This window comes from Uloborus diversus, chromosome 1 (assembly GCF_026930045.1).
Source record: "Uloborus diversus isolate 005 chromosome 1, Udiv.v.3.1, whole genome shotgun sequence".
Classification (NCBI taxonomy): Eukaryota; Metazoa; Arthropoda; class Arachnida; order Araneae; family Uloboridae; genus Uloborus; species Uloborus diversus.
This window is the reverse complement of record NC_072731.1, coordinates 232,415,204-232,437,443: the sequence shown is the minus strand read 5'-3', so window position 1 is coordinate 232,437,443 and position 22,240 is coordinate 232,415,204. Positions and strand designations below refer to the sequence as shown.

The 22,240-nt window shown below is 36.3% G+C and overlaps 1 protein-coding gene across 1 annotated transcript in view; it reads right to left on the bottom strand.

The window, feature by feature from the left end:
• Window positions 1-22,240, bottom strand: part of LOC129219273 (sushi, von Willebrand factor type A, EGF and pentraxin domain-containing protein 1-like) — a 370,742-nt gene that overhangs the window by 141,002 nt on the left and 207,500 nt on the right. Inside the window, exons 3-4 of the mRNA XM_054853606.1 lie at window positions 6,734-6,919; window positions 2,137-2,328 (exon numbers count right to left, since the gene is read on the bottom strand). Coding sequence (XP_054709581.1) covers window positions 2,137-2,328; window positions 6,734-6,919 — 378 coding nt within the window. The remainder of the gene's footprint in view (window positions 1-2,136; window positions 2,329-6,733; window positions 6,920-22,240) is intronic.

Genomic DNA, 22,240 nt, shown 5'->3' with positions numbered 1-22,240 from the left:
TGTCTTTGTTGCTGCCGGTAAGAGCCTAGAAATGAGCTAAACGTTGTGATTATTAATGTTTTCAAAACATCAACTGTTGCATCAATGATATCAATAGAATTACAATATCAGTTAAAATTATAGCTAGAACGTAAACGGGAATTTTCTACTGAATTTTAACAGCAGCTTGACTACTTTTAAAGTACTGTTTACTATTTAAAAGCAAATATGTATATTAAAAAAAAAAAAAAAAACTTTTAATAGATCATTTTGAAGTTCGTCCAAATTAGCTTTTGACACAGAAAACGATTCGCTATTATTTGCTTATCGGCTGCAGAAGATATTTCTTTGCTCATAACAACAACAATAGTAATAACAACTCAGTGAGCGTTAAAATCTGGAAACTAAAACAAAATAAAACAAGAAAAAAACATTATTTATAACTTTCAATCCACCCGACTTTGAAAATACCCAAACTTCTTCGAATGAGGATACTTTTCACCCCGTTCTCCGAATCTTCAATCCTCCCAGAAACATTTATAGTTAGTAAAACCCAAATAATTAGTTGCTGACAATGCCTCTCTCCAGCCTTCTGCGACTCTTTTAACCTTTCTCCGTCAACTGAATGTGAGACAAATTTTCCTGTTATTAAATTAAGCCTCATCAGGAATCTAAGATACCATGCCTGTTGAATATGCTTAAACAACCGCGACGTCTCGCGACGTAGGAACAACTAATGAAATCTAAAAGAATCGATATCGAACTCCCATCCTGTTTACGCAGGGGGGAGTATCGGCATTTTCTAAACATCAGAATTAGTATCTTGTCTCGAAAGTCAAGGGTGATGTTGACAGTTATTACGGAATTGATTTTACACTTCTATTTTAAGAAAACGGTCTTGGAATTTTCATTTAGTTTGCGTTACTCAGTTTCGTTATCAAATGACAATAGCTGTTTGTGCTGTCAGAGTAGAACAAAAGTTAACTCATGTTCTCGTATGTTAAATGAAAAAAGCTAAGTATTGTTTTATTTTGTTCTTCTTATAAATGTTTCAAACTATAAATAATAAGATAAAATAATTTGTGGTTTCAATCTATGTTATTGTTATATAAAGTTTATATATTAACTAAGTGTCTGGCAAGTCCTTTTAAACCTGCAAATATAAACCTTTTTCGTAATTTCTAGCTCATACTCTTACTTTGCTGTTTGAATTATTTTTAATGAAGTTTTTCCTTGAGTATGATGATACATTTTGTCATTCCATTTCCTTATTTGGACAGCAATATGAAATAGGGCATATCCAATGTAGCAGCCTACAAAGGCTTCAAATGACTTGCATCCTTGTTTTATTGAATGATGTCTAATGAAGAACATGCACGAACTCTACTTTTATTAAATGCTACTAAATTTTGAAGATTTCACAAGACACTATTTATACGATTTAAAAGTGGGTTTCTAAAAATAGAATGCGCCCAAGCTCTTTATAGAACTAATGCAACGAAACAAGGACCTAACATATTTGGTGTCTTTGTAGGCTGTTTTGTGCAACAACTAATGCTTTTACTGAAATGGAATTCCTCAAATAATAATGTATAATGAGATTTTAAATTCCCTCTGGGGGTTCGAAATGTTATCGTAAAAAAAAAAAATTAAGTTCTATTTACATATCTTACAGGTGTACTATGTGAAGCCCCTTGGTCACATGAGAAACATCATTGCAGTTCTCTAGTTTCTGCCACTCTGTTCTCAATATCATTCTGTTAACGATATTAACAGCACTCGTTAAGTCGTTATCCATTTAAGCAGTTACGATGAATAACGCGGCAAAGGGAGCACGAAAACTTGGTATCTTACATACCCTCCCTCCCCCTGATAAAATTACACAAGGACAACACTAGCTCTCAATAACGTTGAGAGTACTATCGTGTGGAGTACAGGGTGGAAACTGGACCATCGCATTGATGAACGTGACTAAGGGTTCACCTTCAAGATATGAAAAAAAAAAAAAATTTATCTTCTTTCAAATGTTACATTCGTGTCAGCACTTCAAAACATCAGAGGGGGGAAGGATCCAGATTAACTGTCTTTGTACTGATGGACATGCAAAGCTATTTTTACACAAATGTTTCGTTTTAAAAAATGCAAACTTTTGCTTACGTATACATCGCAGATCAGGTCCAAACCATTGAGCTGTTCCATTGTATTGCAGGCATTTGGCCTTTGGGAATCCTTTTGGATCATATCCAGGGAAGCAATTGTACTGAACCACAGCTTCGATAGGAAAATCATCTTTGTCCAAGGGTGCGCTGTGCCGTGCATGGGGAACTTGTGGCGGAGATCCACACATGGCTGTGAAGAATGCACAAAATCGAACATACAGAAACAGTATCACTACCACAAAGTAAAAAATAATTCGGGAAACGGTATTGTTATAGGGTATTTCAACTTTGACTTTAAAAATCTAGCAACCCGCTGGTCAAAAGACAGGTGCAAGAAAATATGTTAGGGCAGCATATTTAATAAGTGTTAAAAAATTTCAACGGATTTGCGCAAGGTTATTACCTTGTTTTGTAATTTTCGATTTCTTAGTGCCGTAACAAGAACAGGTGATTTTATTAAGAAAACGTTTCAAGTAGTCTTTTTACATGTGAGAAATTGAAAAGAACTTAATGTAGTAGAACTATTAAAATCATATAAATTAAACAGATGGATTGCATAATAAATGAATTTGAGGTGAATGTAAAATATATCTTCGTACAAACTAACAATTTTAGGGTGGGGCATATAACTTTCACAATAATTTCTGAAAGTTATAGTAAATGACTCCTTGCAATTTCGTCAGGGATAAACTCGCGATAATGAGCGCAGGAATGTTAAAAATGGATATTTTGTTCGAAGGTTTCAATGCACATGTGGATACGCCGAAAAATCATATCATTATTTAAGTTATTTTATTCAAGTTTCTTTTAAAATATTATTTTACAATAGGTCCAATAACTCTAATAAGGTGGCCAATTACTGTTTAATTAACAGTTGTATTTTGTTTTAAGTTGTGTTTTTTTCTCAAAATACAAAAACAGTTTTAAAACAACGTAACCATTCTACTATAAAACATAGTTTTAACTCATGTGAAACTATACTGTTGGCTATTAACTACACCGTTTTCTATATGTTAGCTTTTTCTGTAATGAAGGTTTTCAGAGATAATTTATTGGCTTTTATAGGGAATTCTAGGGTTATATTTTACTTTCGGTTAACTGATATTGTAAGTGAAGGGTTGATCAAAACTCTGTACACTTATCGAAACATCGACAGCTACAATTATGTGTTTCAATCTGAATAACTCCTAAAAGCAATCATTTTCATTTCCTGGTCATAATTTAGGAGATTTTTAATGCATAATTATTTGCAGGTGTTTAAATACTAATGCGAATAGTCTCTCTTACGATAACAAAACTAAAATGTCTAATTTTAATGTTTAATAGATTTTAAGTAAAACTAATACGCCAAAATTTTCTTCCCTTACTGGTCTTCGCAGTTAAAAAATATACACAAAGTATTTGAAAGTAAATGAACACACGTTTTTATTTTCTTAATCCTCTATTTCAAAACATTAAATAATTAAAAAAAAAAACAATTTCCTTTAAATTTCTATTACAAATAATTTCACGCAAATATTTCCAAGTTGGTTCCTTTTAGGTTGCGTCATTCTCTCGTAATAGTTAAACAACCCCTCATAATCTCAATAAAATTGAATAAAATAGTTTGGGTAGTTCACAGCTGCCGGTGCAGAAGAACACTGAGCATTTTTTGTGTTCAAGTCGCTGAAAATGTGTCTTTGTAATCAATTTGTACTCATCAAACCAGGTCACGTTTTTTACATTCTCTCACTTCATTTTTAAAAAAATAACTAAAATAAAAAATTGCATGAAAATTGAATAATAATTAGTTACTTCTTTGTTGAAGAGTTACTAGGAAATAGAGGAGAGAGAGAGAGAGAGCTACTAAAAAGTTAAATTTTAACAAATTTCTTATTTCCTCCCTAATATGAAAAAAAGGGAATGATTCACAAGCATAAACTAGATTATCTTTTAATTTTCAATATATATGAGCCATTACATGGGACGATACGGGACATTTGGAGTGGTTTTGTCACTAGGTTTTGTTTTATAACTATACAAGTAAAACAAGCTAGAAATTTTATTTTTGATAGCAACTGTAAATATTTGTCATACGAACTATATCGAACATCAAAAGTTAGTCAGTTTGAAATAAAAGAGAAGAATAATTGAACGACGTCCATTAAAATGCCCGTGACGGAACGGAACATATACAAGTCCCGTTTTGTCGGGGGGGGTGGGAGAATTAATTCATATTACTTAAAAACAATAAGTTTTAATGATCTACGTAATTCTTATGACAAATCCTTACGGTTACAATCTAAAATAAAATTTCTAGCTTGTTTTATTTGTATTTATGAAGCAAAACAAATCACAAAACTACTCCAAATGTCCCGTTCCGTTACATTGAATGGCCCACATATTCATTTTCTTGAAAAAATCTTTTCTCAATTTGTTCTTGTTTCTTAATTATTCTAAGTATGAATTCTGTGTTTGGTCTAACTCTTTAACTTAGGACCATGCGAATATCGTACCAGTTTTTCTGCTTGCGAAGGAAAGAAGAGTAATACAAAAGAAATACTGGCATAGAAGTAAAATTGTTCGCAAGAGTTCTACATGCCTTTCAGTGCAACAATCGCACAGTTATGACACAAAGAGTGTAATGATTTTTTACGTGGTGATACATCAGACTGGAAAACCATGTACGTTTAAAATACTCAATTATCCAACGTTTTGAAGCACAAAAATTGCAAATTGCTGCAGACATGTGTTTCGGTGTTACAAAGAACACCTTTTTCAATACAAAGAAGTATGAGCTTCTGGATGAAAAGTCATCCGAGAAAAACAACACGGTGGATAACTGGGGGGTGGGGGGGGGGCGGGTGCTGCATGGGCAGACGGGAGCATGGTGGATTCTCGGATGACTTTTCATCCAGAAGCTCATACGCCTTTGCATTGAAAAAGGTGTTCCTTGTAACACCAAAACACGTGTCTGCAGTAATTTGTGTAATTTTTCTTCTTCAAAATGTTGGATAATTGATTATTTCAATTTTCAGCACAAATGTATTTATTCGTTAACATGTACGATTGTTTCGGAGCGCCACAATTGCAGAGTCTGTGTTTGTGGATGATAACACCAGCATTCTCATCGACATAAATCTAATCACCCATGAGTGGGACACGCCTGGCCAGCGAGTTGCAGCCAGTTAACCACCTCCTACATGTCTGCGGGAACTTCAGAGAGCATTGTAATATTCCCAAAGATCAGAGTGATAATTTTATATTATATAATTATTTCATACTGTTCGGTATTTTTTGTAGTTTGCTCCCGGGAGCAAAAATTGCATTTTTTATTAATAATCAATCCCTTAGCATCTTTTTTGCTCTTAGCCTTTTGTTTCACAAATAGCCTTTACAAAATAAGTCATATTTCTGTAGCCTCTGACGCTTATTTTCCTTAACTTGCACTATCCTTAATTTTCGGACATGACTATACTTTATTTTGATATTATATATAATTTTCTCATCTTGAATGCCATTCCCATATTTGCACAATTATTAAAATATTATGAATAATTTTCAGGGCATGTTTCATATATGTATATCAATGTATATATGCACATAAATGTATATATTCGTTATTTATATATATGAAGCCATTCCATTTATATATCTCTATAAAATGTTTCAATAGTTTCCATTCACTTTAATGTTTTAAAACTTCATGACCTCACAATGGCGCTCCTTTTTGTACAAGATCTATACTTAAAACTATTTTGTTTGATTGCGAGTTTAATTTCTACTTTTACCAATCAATCAAATTGTTGTGTTCCTGCTTGCAGCCCAAAACGGCTTTGACGCGAGAGATTTCCCCACCGTTTTTTATATTTTCCTTTTTCTAAGCCACTTGAGGAATATATCCCCAGGTAAAACCTTCACGCCTACGTGAAATATTATACAAGGGAATGGCAGCAGCGAAATTATCGAAATACAAACGATAGGTATGTCCACCAAAAAGCGAAAGAAAGGTTGTAAGGAATTATTATTATTGTTTTCCTTTTTGTTCGTATGGAAAACAATAAAAGTTTAAAGTGTCATCTAAAAGTTCAAACTAGAATGAAGAAGAAAAAATAATTCGGTTTGTATATGTTAATGAAAAAAAGAAATTCCGTTGAGAAAAATTTTTGGCAATCGAAACAAAAAAATTGAGCTGAAAAAACTTGAGAACACAAACGACCTGTCGCAACAAAAACAGAATCATCAGTCAGTTATTTTAAGATTTCTGACAAATTTACCACATTACATTTCTTGGTAGCATACTCATTACACATGGACTGTGTGTTATTAAACTACTGGATACGCTGACAAATTTACCAGATTACGTTTCTTGGTAACATGCCCATCAACATGGATGTGTGTTATTAAACCTCTGGATACGCTGACAAATCTACCAGATTACGTTTCTTGGCAGCATACTGCCCCATACGCACGGACGTGTGTCATTAAACCACTGGATGATGAAAACGAAAACTGTCATTTTGACTCGGGTCTTCCCAAATGCTAACATTCAGTGTTCATTTTATTTATTTATTTATTTTTCATTTGACTGCTAGAATTCTCTGACATCTACTCACAGACTCCTTTCACCTTGCATTCCGGTTTGTGGCCGCTCCATTTGGCGTCGCCTTGGCACACCCTCTCCCTCGGACCAGACAAGTAGTATCCTTCTTCGCAGCTGTAAATGGCTCTGGTTCCGAAGCACTCACCGGTCACCTTGACGGTTCCGAATTCTGGAGGGGAAAGCTCTTCACAATGCAAGTCTGAAACAAAGGCAAGAATTAAAAAAAAAAAAAATTAAATTCTGAATTCAAATAATGTTTTTCGCAATCACAAGTTACCACAGGACCCTACTCATTAGGGCTGTTTCCATGGACACTTTCGACCCCGGAAAAAAACCTGCTTTTCACCGCATTCCGCTTATTTGCGGGGTATATGTGGAATTTTTCACCACCTGCTTCCTTCTGGAGTCAAAGCGGAGTTTTTACCCAGAATGCATTACGCGAAACAAGATCGTCTACTACCTACTAAGGATGCTGGGTAAAAACCGCTTTCTCTGGTACAATGGGAAACCTCTTTTTACATGGAAACGGGGAATTTTTCAATCCGTTTTTTGCGGAACCGTAGCGGGGATTTACGGAGTAGAAAAGTGTGTTGTGAACGCGGCTATTGGTTACTACCCTACTCACTTGTTTCTAGAAACGGCTTCTGTCCCCCCAAGCCTGCCCCCTCTTCTAGGGCGGTCACGTGTGTGTAGTTGTGTATGTGTAGGCTTGTGTGTGTGCGTAGACCTGTGTGTATGCACGTTGGCATGCGCGTATGTGTGTAAATGCGCGTGTGTATGTGTATAAGCGTGCGTGCGTAGGACATGTACGTGGAACAGCGGATTCCGGGAGACAGTGCTCAGGACCGGAATAGCCGCAGAGGACGGTGGGATTGAGAAAGAAACCAAACATCAAGGATGGTCAAGTGAAAACAATTAGCGATCGTGATTGCTCAATAAAGTTGGGGAATGTGTGGAAAAGTGAAATAGCGGGGCGAAGTGAAGTAGCAGAGCAAAGTGAAATGGTGAATTACTAGGCTTTTAGCGCAACCTATCTGGTAATATTTAAAATATGTAACAGCAAATATAGCCTACTCCAGTCAAAAAAAAAAAAAAAAAACTACCTCTGGAAATTAAAAAAAATATTATAATACAAGCAATTTTTTAAAATATGATCCTCATACTGTAATATTTTGATGTAAGTCAAAATTTTGTTTTGTGTTTATTAAATGATAAAGTTCTAGTTATTAACATTTTAAATTTTAATTCAGACCTTATGTTATTCGTTGCAGTATATATTTATTCAATATTAAGTTTATTTATATTTTTAATACTGTGTATACTTTGTCAAGCGTACGCGGGGCAAAGTGGATGAGGGAAAGTGAAACAGCTCATTATGCATACTTATTTAATCACTTACGTATTAATTTTACTATCAAAAAAACTTCTTCAAACTTCTGGATTCTTTTTTAATCCCCCCCCCAATAGACAAAAAATAATTTTAATTTAATAAAAAAATATTTTATTAAAAAATTATTTTTCACTTTGCCCCACGAAAAAAAAAGTGAAAAATTTCCACTTTTTTTAAGGTACAAATTTAGGTTCAAAATTTAAAAACACTGTTTCAACGCAAGTATTATTATAAAATGCATTGTTCTTTCTTTGTGTACCGTAATTTTCAAAACAATTTTTCAATTAGTCCATTTTGAAAAAAAAAGTAAATTATCTTAACTATTTCTCTTTTCCCACATTCCAGTACATGAAAATGAACTGAAAGCTTAAAGTTTCTCTCCTTTGTCTATGAAAATTTCAATGTCAATTGGTAACTGTCTCACTTACGGATATAAGCCAACAGCGTTGGCATTCCTTTCGCACCGGGAAACGTGTGGAAGATATTGCTTCGGGTAAAACAAAACAAATAATGCAACCAACACAAAGAAATACAGCCAACGGTTAAATTTAGTAAATATTAGTAAAGCAATGTGTCTATTAAAAAATAAATAAACGCAATACCAAAAGGTGGGGCGTTTTAATGGAATGTGCTAGAAAACTAGATGCCAGATCCTGCATCTGTTTGATGATATTTGACGAGATTCCTAAAAAGAATCATTTTTAAACCACTGTCGTATGCATTTAAAACAAAAAATAAATAACTACTATAAATTGGTAATTGAAATATTTTTTTCTGTTTATTTATACCTTTGATGAGAAAAAATTTAACATTATTGAGATGAATAAGAGCAAAAAAAAAAAAAAAAAGAGCTGATGTGTGCATCACATGGCTTCCTTTTACCCCAATTTTAATGTGATTTTCCAATTATTGGCAATTTTAATGTGATTCAATAGTTTACTCTCTAAATAGAACCACCAGTGGCCAAATTTAAAACAAGATTTAAAAAAAAAAAAAAATCGCCAAATTTGACGCCAGCTTGGCGACAAAACTTGGCGACGAAAAGACTGGCGATATATTGCCAAGTGTCCGCCAAAATATAACACCACTTGAGTATACATCGAAATTAACAATTGTTTTCCTCCAAAAAGGGCAAAATACCCCTTTAAAACACCCGAATGGGACCAAAAGGGGAGGTGCACAACTAGACCTCACTAGAAGTCTACGTATCAAATTTCAACTTTCTAGGACATACCGTTCTTGAGTTATGCGACATACATACGTACGTCACGAGACAAGTCGTTGTAATTAACTCAAGGAATGTCAAAATGGATATTTCGAGTGTTTATACGTTCTTAGGCACTTATCCGCGTGTGGTCGGGTTGAAACAAAAACTCAACATTCATTCGGGGGTGAGCAAAATGGAAATTATAAGGCTGAATTTTGAGAGAAATTTTTTTCGAGAATACAATACTTCCTTTTTTGTAAAAGGAAGTAAAAAAAACTTTTTTTACGCTTAGGTAACTTAACATTTAACTTTAATAATATTTTTTTCATTAGCCCGAGAAAACGTAGTAACAAAGTTAATTTCAAGTGAATTTTAAAGGCTAATGACTAGACTAAATAGCAACGCAGCAATACTTTAATAATAGAAACGCGAATATACTTGTACTTATTCTTAGCGCCATCTTTCCACTAACATGTAATACTGAAATCATAATTAATGTTAGGTATGATACTAAATCAGAGGGACAAAATACATGCTGTTTAATGCTTCTTTTATTAACAAAATATACGGGTGGGTGACATTCACATCAATTAGTTAACGGTGAGTCACCAGTGAGAGCATTACTTGGTCATTAGTCACGGAAGATTAGTTCTCCAAAGTTCTGAGAACGTACATATTATCTCAGCTGGATCTTATGTCCTGTTCTTTTCGAGAAAGAATGGACATACAAGTGATCAGAGAACATGTCCTGTGGTGGCACGGTTAACCCCTGTAGAGAAAGTAGGTTAGTAATGACTGAAGAAGTATGTAAGCAGGTCAAAAGAAAAGTCAATGATTTCTGGTGTGAGAGAAAAAAGTACTTAACGAAATATTTCTAAGCGTACTTTGTATTTCCTTGCCGAACTTTGAATAATTATTAATTTAAAACTGTTCTGCTTATTCAGGCACTTATTTTGCATCTTGTTTTTGAATGACTTTTATTTTTACTTTTATCATTTACTGGTAGTTATTGAAGCAATATCTTGGTGGAACAAAAGACAGTTTTGAAGTAGATTCGATATCGATGCGTAACAGGAGAGGAAGAAAGAAAATGAGAAATTTATCGGTTTTATCCTGGTTAAAATTAAAACAATATCGTTTTCATAGCAATAAGAAGTTTTCAGTTTATAATTTATGTTTACATTAGCAAAAAAAAAAAAAAAAAAAAGAGAAAAAGAGAGAGAGAGAGAAATAAATAAATAAAAAAAATAAAAAAAATTAATTTGAACTTTGACATCTTGAATTCAAATTATGTTTTTCGCAATCACGAGTTGCGACAGGGCCCTACGCATTGGGGGCTATTGTTTCTAGAAACAGCTCCTGTCCCCCCAAGCCTACCTCTCCTCCTGTGCGGTTACGTGTGTATAGTGTGTGTGCGTGTAGGCGTGTGTGTATGTGTAGGCACGCGTGCATGCATGTTTAGGCTTGTGTGTGTGCGTAGACCTGTATGTATGCACGTAGGGGTGTGTGTATGTGTGTAAAGTCGTGTGTGCGTGTATGAGCGCGCGTGTGTGTAGGACATGGACGCCATCGACCAGGAGAAATGGATTCCAGGAGGCAGTGCTCTGAGCCGCGCCTGCTGAGGCGGTGGGCAGTGGTGCTGATGGGCCTGGTCCAAATTGAAAAAGGAACCAAACATCAAAACCGGTCAAGTGAAAACAATTTAAGCAATCGTGATTGCTCAAAAAAAAAAAAAAAAAAAAGCGATTTTTTCTTGCTTTGGAGGATTAGTCATTTTTCAAAATGCTTTTCTATTTAAGCGAAACCATTTGTGCACTGCACTTTTCGAAACTAATTTCCAATTTGCTCATTTTGAAACAGGTAAGTTAGCTCAAGTATTTCACTTTGCCTCACATTCCCCTACAAATGAGCTACGTGGTATAGATATTAAGTTGCATATTGAGAAAGAGTCGTGCTAACGTTTGTTCAATCAGTTGAATAATCTTTTGTGTTTATTACTATTAACTAGTGGTACTCGCTCGGCTTTGCCAGTAGTTGAAAATTAAAAGGTCATTCGGTCCGCTTGTATATTTGCAAATGATGGATGACGAATTTTTTCGCCAATTTGCTATTTTCATTTGCTCGACAATGTTACAGTTCCACGTTTTGATAATTTCGAAATTTAATTCTTCCACGTTGCGATAATTTGCTCTGTAAAGTTTTCTTAAAATTAGAATAGAAAAAGGCAAAATTGAATTTTCAAAAAATCGCTTTGAGGTGCACAGTTCCATGCCACAAACTAACTTTGTGCCAAATTTCATAAAAATTGGCCGAACGGTCTAAGCGCTATGCGCATCACAGAGATCCAGACAGTGTATCATTTTAAGATATTCAATTATTATATTAAAGATATTCAAAGGTCCAATAGAATCTAAAATATCTAGCAGATCCTGTATTAGAAATATTGAAACAGATTAGAAGTTTTTTTCGCAAAAATATTAATAATACCATTCAAAGTTGCTCTTTTTAACTTTGACTGTCAGAAAAATTTATAATTGATTGTTTTACATATTAATATTACTCTGAACTGAACTTTCCCTTAAAATTAGAAACAGAAATAACGTAGCAAATGAGAATTATTAAGAAACAGAACAAACGTCTGAAGTAAGGCTAATTTTGACGTTGATTAAATTTTATTCAGTCAAAAATTGTTGCCATTTGTGTTTCTTGTCTTAAAAAGGAAAAGAAAACACCAAGTTATTTAAAACACGGAAGCAGTTAAGGAAAAAAAAAAGAAAGAAAGAAAAAGACAATCAAAAAGCACAAGCGTAATTTAATAAGTTTAGCATATAATTTAAACGCATTCAAAACCAAAATTTATAATCGATTCTTTCCAAATACAATCTTTCTTTTATTAAAATGATTGAAAATATTTAAAAGCATGGTAAATGAGCCAATTCAATTGACTTGAAATCATTACTCACATAATAAGAATTCATTTTCTTTAAATAAGCTTAGAGTCAGTACAAATATATTTGATTAGGTCTTCGCAATTCAGCTTCTTTATTTTATGAGTTAAATTCCTTTCGAAATCAAAATAGTCGATCCTTTTTTTTAATAAAGAAATAAATTTTGTTCATTATTTCGGAAAAAATTGTTTTACTTTTAGTACCACCATTTTAATTTTGTAAAAAGTCTCAGAATAATATATTTTAGTATTATTTTTGAATAGCTTCATTGCCAATACACTATCATAAAGTCATTAACTTTGATGTATTAGAAATCACGCCAAGAGCTAAAGGGAAGAAGTTTCGTTTTTAGGAAGTCTTTGTAAGTGAATTATACAGTCGAGCCAGCTTAATAGAATATTAGTTAAAAGAATATCCCGCTTAATGTAATAGATTTTCAGTGTACACTGTAAAAAAAAAATCCGTAAAATTTACAGAAAAAAACTGTCAGCCAGGACGCCAGTTTTCTTCCGTTTATTTTACAGAAATCTTCCGTATTTTTATTATTTATTCAAGCTGATTTATTATTTTATGAAGATTAAAAAATGAAACTATACTTTCATAAATCCATTTCAATATTTACTATACTACTACGAAATACATGTATACAAAGATAAATTTCCGAATATGCCTCTGTAACAGATGACAAAAAAACATAATAAAATATTGATTAGGATGCAATGAAATGGAAGTTGCAAACGATTTAAGGCTTACTCGCTTTAAATAAATATAAGATCAAAAACTCGAGCACGAGAACCAAAATCCAAACACGCGGGCGAAATTTCGAAGATTCGAAGAAAAACAAAGTATAACCGGTTACAGATTCAAAAAAACAGAGAAATCCTGTATTTTATTACGAACAGTTTTTTTCTGTAAAAAATACGGATAACTTCTTCAAAATTTACAGTTTTTTTTTTTTTTACAGTGTACCAGACTGTTGTTATCCGTCATTTTGATTCCGGATAATGGAATATCCTACTTACTAAAATAATGTTTCGTGGCAAATTGGCTATTCCATTAAGCGGGCTCGATTATCTTCTCACAATATTGCGTGCAAACTTGCGTAGTTTACAGAGTCTTTACGAGAATTTTAGTCATCACAAATGAGTATTTCGGAGCTAAACCTAACGCCAGGTAGACTAAATTTGATGTAATGGGAATTCTTCATTTTTTTTTTTACATTTGCTATAATAACATAATATCTCTTTGCTGTCTATACTGCCGTGTGCAGGTAAACGGCAGTATCTGCAGAAATGAGTTTTCGAGATATTTGAAGAAATGTGTGGTGGATTCAATACTAGCAATAAGAAAATGTTGGAATTAGATGCTTTTTTCGCGCCTTTTTTTCAGCGGAAAACAAATAAGCGAATTTGTACACTAAAGATAACGTAGAATAGATGACAAAAATTCAAAAAAATGAAAAATGAAAAATTTGAAGTTACTGCCCTTTACCTGGACATATACTCTTCGTAGTCTATGGAACGTAACACTAGTGTTTTTTTTTGTGACTTTCATAATATCGCTAAATGACAAAAAACTAAATGCAAAGTAATGCAGTTAAAAACAATTTTTATCTTTCTATTCCAATAAAAAAATAAAAGTACAAAAATTAATCATTTAAAAAAGAAGCGGGGGAGGGGGGTTTAACATGTACAAACATATGCCGAAAAATCATCCTCTAATACTTTCCTAAAAAGTAAGCACCATGTTGAATTTTATTTAAATAAATCCATGTAGACTATTAAAGTCATCACCCCTTTTTTGATGCAGTCTAACAAATAATCCCTAGATCCTGACTTCATCGCCATCAAAAAGCCTAACTGATGATGAAACGTTATAAACAAGCAGTTTGTTCTCACCAATCGACTTATTTCTGACTCATATGAGACATAAATATGACTGATTCAAAGTGCAATAAATTCAAAACGCAAAAGTTTTTTTTTTTTTTTAAACCAGGGCTGCGAACTTGGAGTTAAAATGACCAACTTTCGACTCCGACTCCTGTACCCCAAACGAAGTCTGACTCCAACTTTGACTCCACAGCCTTGGCTGAAATACAGACTCGGAGGGACAGCGACCAACTCCGACTCTTAACTTTAAAAGCCCTCTGTTCCTGACTTCCACTCCTGGACCCAAAATATGTCCGACTCCGACTCCACGACTCCGATTACCCCTTCACAGCCCTGTATTTTACTGTGAAATAGTTATTTTTGGGATGATATGTTTTTATTTTCATTCTATTGTTTTAATTAATTATTTCCTTTTCGGCAACAAGAGATGAAAAGAAGTTTGGAGTGCTTTATTTTATATCAGAAAGAATTATGCGGGCGATTTTGACGAAGACAATTTATTTAAGAGGACATTTTATTATTTATTTATTTTTCTAAAGTATCATAATTTTTATTATTAATATTTTTTGGCAACAAGGAAAGATAAAGACCGAGATGCTTTGTTTTTACTTAAAAGAAAGAACAAAAAATGATTCTCTTTCAGCTAAAATGCATTAATTTTACTTTGATGTGCTTTTATTTTTACTTTCCTTTAAACTATAAAGTATTTATTTTACGAAGAAAATGTGTTAGCTGCATTGTTTGAATCTTCTACTACTGTATCTGTTCGTTTATGTATTTTTTACGTATCTATTTCATCAGATGATGGAGGCTTCTTATGTTTTTAGAAATCAACTTTAAATGTTGAAAAGGCATGTTTGACACAATTTGCAATTTTAGCTAATTAAGAGAATATTGACCAGATGCTAGAACGTCGATGTTGGTACACGTGAAAGTAGGTTTGTTTAGTTCTGGACGAAACTTCTTGTTAATAAAAGTGGTCGAAAATTTTATAACTTACAACTAAGTACAAATAAACAATAACGTAGCCATATCAAAAATGTAGCCACAAATAACGGCTATACCAATTTTAATTAATGTAATACCTTTTAAACTACGATGTGACGGGTCAAAATTGCTTCTCCATTTGAACGAAGCTATTGCCTGTTTCGTGATATTTTAAAATTAACTCCTGTGGATTAACCCTCAACACCGGTAGATAGCGTTCATTGTTGACCACTTTTTCGTTTCTTCATTCCCCTGAAACGACACAGTCTTACCAGTAAAATAGTTAAATGACCAGATTTAGTTCAGCCTTGTCTTAATAAAGCCTTTCCCTGCTTCCCTGCATGTTAAACATTACCAAAACACATTATCAAATTATCATGCCGTGGAGCGAGTTTCATTTTTGGTGACGTCAGGAGCGTTACTCGATCCTTGGCTATTATATATATATATATATATATATATATATATATATATATATATATATATATATATATATATATTGTAACGGATCCGGCGAGACTTCCACTTTCTTGAAATGAAAACACAGTTCTTGATAAAAACACAGGAAATTTATTTACACTATGTACAGGAAAGATCTTCAACAACTGCTAAATTATTCATCAGCAATTAAGCAATTATCACACAACACCGTAAACTCAACGTTTACACACGTATTTACTTCCAAATACGAAAACAACACAGCGAAATGCCTCGCTATAAACAGAGCAAAATGCTCTCCGTTCGAAATATCAAACGAAAACTAACTGTTTATCCATCGCTAACGGCTTAAATACACCGAAAAGAATTTTCTCAAATATTCCACACGCTTCTCGAAATGCGTTGACCGTTATCAAACAAAAAGGAAATAGGGGTCGTATACTTTAGCCATATGAAAAAGGGGTTGTATATTCGTTACGGGAAACTATTTACAGGTTACGTTCCTACAATAATTACTATTTACAGAATTTGTAACATTGCCCCCTTCCCAAGGACTGCACGTCCCGGGCAGTACAATCCCCAGAAAGGGTGCCAAACTTCTATCACAAGTTTACAAATATACACATTAATTAATAACTAACAGATACAGAAAACACAATAATAACAAGAAATATTACTAAACATTAAAAGCAAAAATTATCCACAACTTTTATGTTATCAACCATGGTTGTTTACGTAATACTCATGAACTATGGCCATAGTATGGGGCTAACCGATCATAATGTACAACCCTAGGTTTTGCATTAGGTGATTTTTGGATCCTCACTACGACGTCATTTAGTCGGTTAAGGACTTTGTAGGGTCCATCCCAATGCGACTGCAATTTGGGTGACAGACCTTTCCGTCGGATGGGATTCCATAACCAAACCTTGTCGCCTTCGTTGAATTCATGTCCAGTAGACCTTGTGTCGTATCGGGTCTTCATCTTCTCCGCCGCGATGTTGATTCGCCCTCGTGCGAAGTTATGAACGTCTTCCAACCGGGCCTGGAGATCCTGGATGTACTCCTCAGGCGATGCAGGCGCATCCGGAGGACGACCGAAGACGAGATCACAAGGTAGCCGAAGCTCTCGTCCGAAGAGCATCTGAGATGGGGCATATCCGGTAGTCTCGTGGACAGCACTGCGGTAGGCCAGCAGGAACAAAGGTAGCTTCTTGTCCCAATCCTGTTGATTTCTGGAAACCATAAGCGAGAGATTGTTCAGGATTGTGCGGTTAAATCTCTCCACCATGCCGTCCGATTGTGGGTGTAGTGGTGTTGTCCTAGTTTTCTCAATTCCGAAAATTTGACATAGGCCCTTAAACACAGCAGAGATGAAATTCCTCCCTTGATCGGAATGAATCTGCAAAGGTGTTCCGTATCTCGAGATCCAATGTTGGACTAGAGTCTCTGCTACGGTGGTAGCCTCTTGATCTGGAATGGGATATGCTTCCGGCCATTTGGTGAAGTAGTCGATGGAAACAAGAATGTATTTGTTCCCATCAGCAGTTCTTGGAAGAGGACCCAGGATGTCGATCCCAATTCGTTCGAAAGGAGCTCCAACGTTGTACAGATGTAGCTTCCCTCTGCTTCTCTTCTTCGGTCCTTTACGAGCAGCACAGGCGTCACAAGAATGGCACCACTTCTCCACGTCATCCTTCGCCTTGCTCCAGAAGAAGCGCTCCCGAACTTTATTGAGGGTTTTCAACACACCAAAATGTCCTCCAGTCGCACTACTATGTATTTCTTTCAGAACATCTGAAATCCTGGATCGAGGAAGTAGTAACTGCCACCTAGATGTCTTGCCGTCGTCAGATTCCCATTTCCGGTGTAGCACGCCGTTCCGTAAATGGAGTGAGTTCCATAAAGCCCAGTATCTTTTTGTTGCAGGACTGAAGATGGAAACGTCCTGCCAGCTAGGGCGTCGACTGTCACTTTCCATGAACTCTAAAATTGGTTTTATGTCGGGGTCTTCAAGTTGATCTTTTCGAACTTGGTCATCACTCCATGGATCAGGTTCTGATGATGTTGGAGTCACTGTCACCTGATAGGCGGTAGGGCTAGTCGTTCCATACTGTTTCTCGATTCGGGAACAATAGTGGCAGTTCTCAGGACAGGGTCTCCTTGATAAAGCGTCAGCATTCCCGTGAGATAACCCTTTTCGATGCTTGATCTCCATGTCATATTCCTGGAGCCGCTGTTTCCATCTGGCTATCTGGCCTTCTGGATTCTTGAAGTTCAAAAGCCAAGTTAACGAGGCATGATCTGTCCGAAGCAGAAATTTTCGGCCGTAGAGGTAATGATGGAAGTGTTCTACAGCTTTCACTATGGCCAGTAACTCCTTTCTGGTGACGCAGTAATTTCGCTCCGACTTTGATAAGCATTTGCTCCAGTAAGCGATGACATGTTCATTTCCGTCAATTTCTTGGGATAAAACAGCTCCAATTCCCTCGTTGCTCGCATCAGTGTCCAGGATGAAGGATTTTTCAGGCTGAGGATAGGCGAGGATAGGCGTTGATGTTAAAGCCTCCTTCAGTCGTAGAAATGCATCTTCGCAATCTTTTGACCATTCAAACTTTTGCTTGCTCTCCGTCAGCTTATGCAAAGGTCGTGCAATGTTGGAAAAACCCTTCACAAACTTCCTGTAGTACGTGCAGAGCCCCAGGAAACTTCGCAACTGATGGATGTTTTCGGGACGACTCCAACTCTGGACCGCAGATACCTTTTCTGGATCGGTTTGTACACCTTCAGAAGAGATGATGTGACCAAGGTAGTTCACTTCCCGGCGGAACAAATTACATTTGGACGGGCTTAACTTCAGATTGGCTTCCTTAAGCTTTTGCAGCACCTTCCTAAGATTTGCCAGATGTTCTTCGAAACTGCGTCCCACGATGATGATATCGTCTAAGTAGACCAGACAGGATTCGTAGGAAAGTCCTCTTAACACTGTCTCCATAAGACGCTCGAACGTAGCTGGTGCATTGCAGAGGCCGAAGGGCATCACTTTAAACTGCCATAAGCCTTGTCCAGTTGTAAACGCTGTCTTCTCTCGGTCATCAGGATGTATCTCAACCTGCCAGTAGCCGCTCTTCAAGTCCAGGGTCGAAAACCACTTGTGTCCGGAAAGAGTGTCCAAGGTGTCGTCTATCCGTGGAAGAGGGTAACTGTCTTTCTTGGTGGTTTCATTCAGCCGTCGGTAATCGACACAAAATCTGGTGGAGCCATCTTTCTTTCGGACCAAGACGATGGGAGAGGCCCAAGGACTGGATGAAGGTTCGATTACATCATTCTCCTTCATCTCTTTCAGGAGGGTCTCAACCTCTTCCTTCTTGGCGAACGGTAGTCGTCTTGGATGCTGTTTAATAGGGGGGTGTTCTCCAGTGTAGATCCTATGCTGCGTTAAATTCGTCCGGCCCACATCCTCCGATGTAGATGAAAACAGATGCTTGAAGTCGTCCACCAATTGTTCCGCAGCAGTTCTTTGATCCTTCGATAAGGGTGCACTCCCAATTAACTTCGATGTCAAGGACTCAGAAGACACAGTCTCGGGGGAATTGATTCTTCTAATGATGCAGTTTACGGGAGTACAAGTTGCTAACACTTCGCCTTTCCGGATATTCCTTGGCCTTTCACTCACGTTGGCGACTCTCACAGGAATTACATCCTTGGAAAGGTCCACAAGCGTAGATGCCACCAGCACTCCTTTTGGGTTATTGCTTAAGTTGGGGTATTCAATGAGTCCAAATCTAAAACTATTGCTTTCTTCAATGAAGCCGGGTATTAATGATTCTGACCTTGAGGGAATTGATAAATCTGTTTGGGCAATTATTTGATGAGCGGATTTTACATCACTTTCTGCGGGAAAGACGGCTATGTCTTCTCTCATCGAGTGCAGCTCATTAGTCTTGAAGTCGAGAGTGAAGTCATATTTCTTCAAAAAGTCCAATCCGAGAATGAAGGGGTCAGTGATAGCAGCAACGAATGCCGTATGATGGTAAGTGGCATTTCCAAACACTATTTCCAAGTCCACTTTACCGTCAATCTCAATTTTGTCACCTGTCACAGTCTGGAGACTTACGCGTGGCGATGTCCACAGCAGTTTCAATCCAAATTCACGAGCCACATCTGTCCTAATGATTGTCACATTGGCTCCAGTGTCAACAATCAGTCTGCAGGGGTTCCCATTTACATGTGCGTAAATGAAAAGTCCATCACTGCCACTACTAGAAGAGGAAATCTGCAGAGCTTTAGTGGTGGTGATTTCCTTCCCTCGCGTAGCTTGGCGAGCCGGACAACTCCTTCGCAGGTGTCCTTCACTACCGCATTTCCAGCACTTCTGCTCTTGTTTCTTTTGGGCTGTTATGCTGCTCAAATGTCTTGTCAAGTCACCGAGTTGTCTCTCAAGTTCAGCGAGGTGGGACGACCTGGAATCAGACTCATCAGCTTCCTGAGTCCGGATTAGATGGCGATCCTTGCGGGTTGCTTGCTGGGCGGCCTCCAACTTCATCGCATACACAACAGCAGAACTCAGGTCTTTGACATCCGCCATCCGTAGAGCTTTCTGGATTTCCGGATCTCGAACCCCGTCGATGTAGTAGTTGAGTGCCAGGTTGTCTCGAACATCCGCAGGGCAGTCGTAAAAAGCAAGATGAGACAGTCTCTCGATGTCCGCCGCAAGCTCTTGCAGGGTTTCCCCAGTTTTCTGGAAACGGGATTTCAACTGGAGTCGGCTGAAATCTTTCTGGCACTTCTCACCGAAGCGATGCTCCAACGCAGCTGTGAGGGCGGCGAAATCCAGGCGCTGGCTGTCCGGAAGGGTCTGGAGAATGTCCGCTGCGACACCTCTCAGGGATGCTGCAAGATGACAGGCCTTGGTAGCAGGGTCCCATCCGTTCGCTTCCGCCACTATCATGAATTGAGTTTTGTAAACCTGCCACGAAGTTTTCCCATCAAATGTGGCAAGTTTAATGGACGGTCGAGCAACCGATGTGGGAGCGCCAAACTGTACAGAGCTGCTTTCCGCGGTAGCCAATCTCCTTTCCACGTCCTTAAGGCTCTTCTATACCGTCCATCTTGGATTTCGACGCTAATGCTTTCTCTACGGGAAAATCTGCTACCTGTGCAAAGCATAACACGAGAAATTACTGGAATATTTTCATGCGGTTTGTTTTAAACGATGGCTATGACACAGAACTAGATATGCGCTTTTTTATTTTTTCTGTAATTATTTTGAAATTTTTTTAATAGCATTTTAAAACTTTAAACGACTATTTTAACACGTTTGAAAAATGATATGGAAAAACTGAAAAAGGAGCGCAAAAGATTGAACATTTCTCTTTAAAAACATATTTTGAGTTTGTTTCTGAGACAATTTGTTCTATTGATATTCTCCACGGAGTAAAGCCTTGTTTTCGAAAAATTGTGAAAAACTGCGAAAAACACGCCTTTCACCAGACCACACCCATTTCCTCCCACTTTGAGGGGCCACTTTCTCTTCTCCCCCAGGGTCTTCAGGGTCTTGGGGTCTTGTCTTCTGCTTCTCCGCTCCTCCGCTTTGCCTCAATGGCAGGCAATAAATTACTGAATCCCTACTAATGACCATTCATTCTTTGTCGTTTTGTGTGTTGGTCTTGTATTTCTGTGACATCGACGAAACTCGTTCTAAAAAGAAGTTTTTTTCTTCTTTCGAGTTCTATTCGATAAGTTTTTGAAATTATTTAGGTGATATATTTTTCAATGCTGTTTTAATATAAGTACCCCGTTTAAATGTAGAAGTTATTTTGTTTGAAAAATCAGTGAAAATTACCGCATCTTATAATGGGAAAAAAATTCGAAATGCCATTTTTATTTATGTATTTCTTTATTAAATTATTAATTTAAAAAATATATAGCCAAGTACAGTGATTGCGATTTATATCTCGATGTGAAATTTGCAAAAATATAAACGAATTCACTTAAAATACACTAGCCACATTAGGGGAAAAGTGGCGAGTAAATCATGAAATTTCCCACTCCAGAGTGTATGTGCAGTAGAATGAGATTAATCTGGCGATTATACATATTCCTCAGAGATTATTCAAAATGGGGTTGTTTCCTTCAGTCAGAAGTACTATTTTTAGTCATTGAAATTGATAGAATAAGCAAAAAAAAAAAAAAAAAAAAAAAACATGAAGCGAGAAAAAACTTTCATTTCCAGATGCTTATTTTTTAACATGTCCGATTTTGAAAATAAGACGTGGTCTTTATGACGTCACAAATGATGTACTTAGGCGCATCTGTGTATTGCGTTTTCACGTTATTGTATTCAAGAAGCGAATTAAATATTGCGCTCTACGTTTGCTATCAACCATATCGTTGCCATTACACTTGAGTAAAGATGCGAATTAAATATTACGCTCTACGAATGGCAACAGTGAATGGTATTTCATCATTTGTGATGTCATCGGCAGAAGCGTACATAATAAAAGCGTACCGATTAAAATAAATTTTTAAAATTATTAAACTTAGTCAAATTATTTAAAGAATGGTCAGATTCTATTTGCAACTCCAGAGCTCGAATACGCTACCTTGCGGTGATTAACAATATTAAAGAAAAAGGTAAAACATTCCATGCCACGTGTTT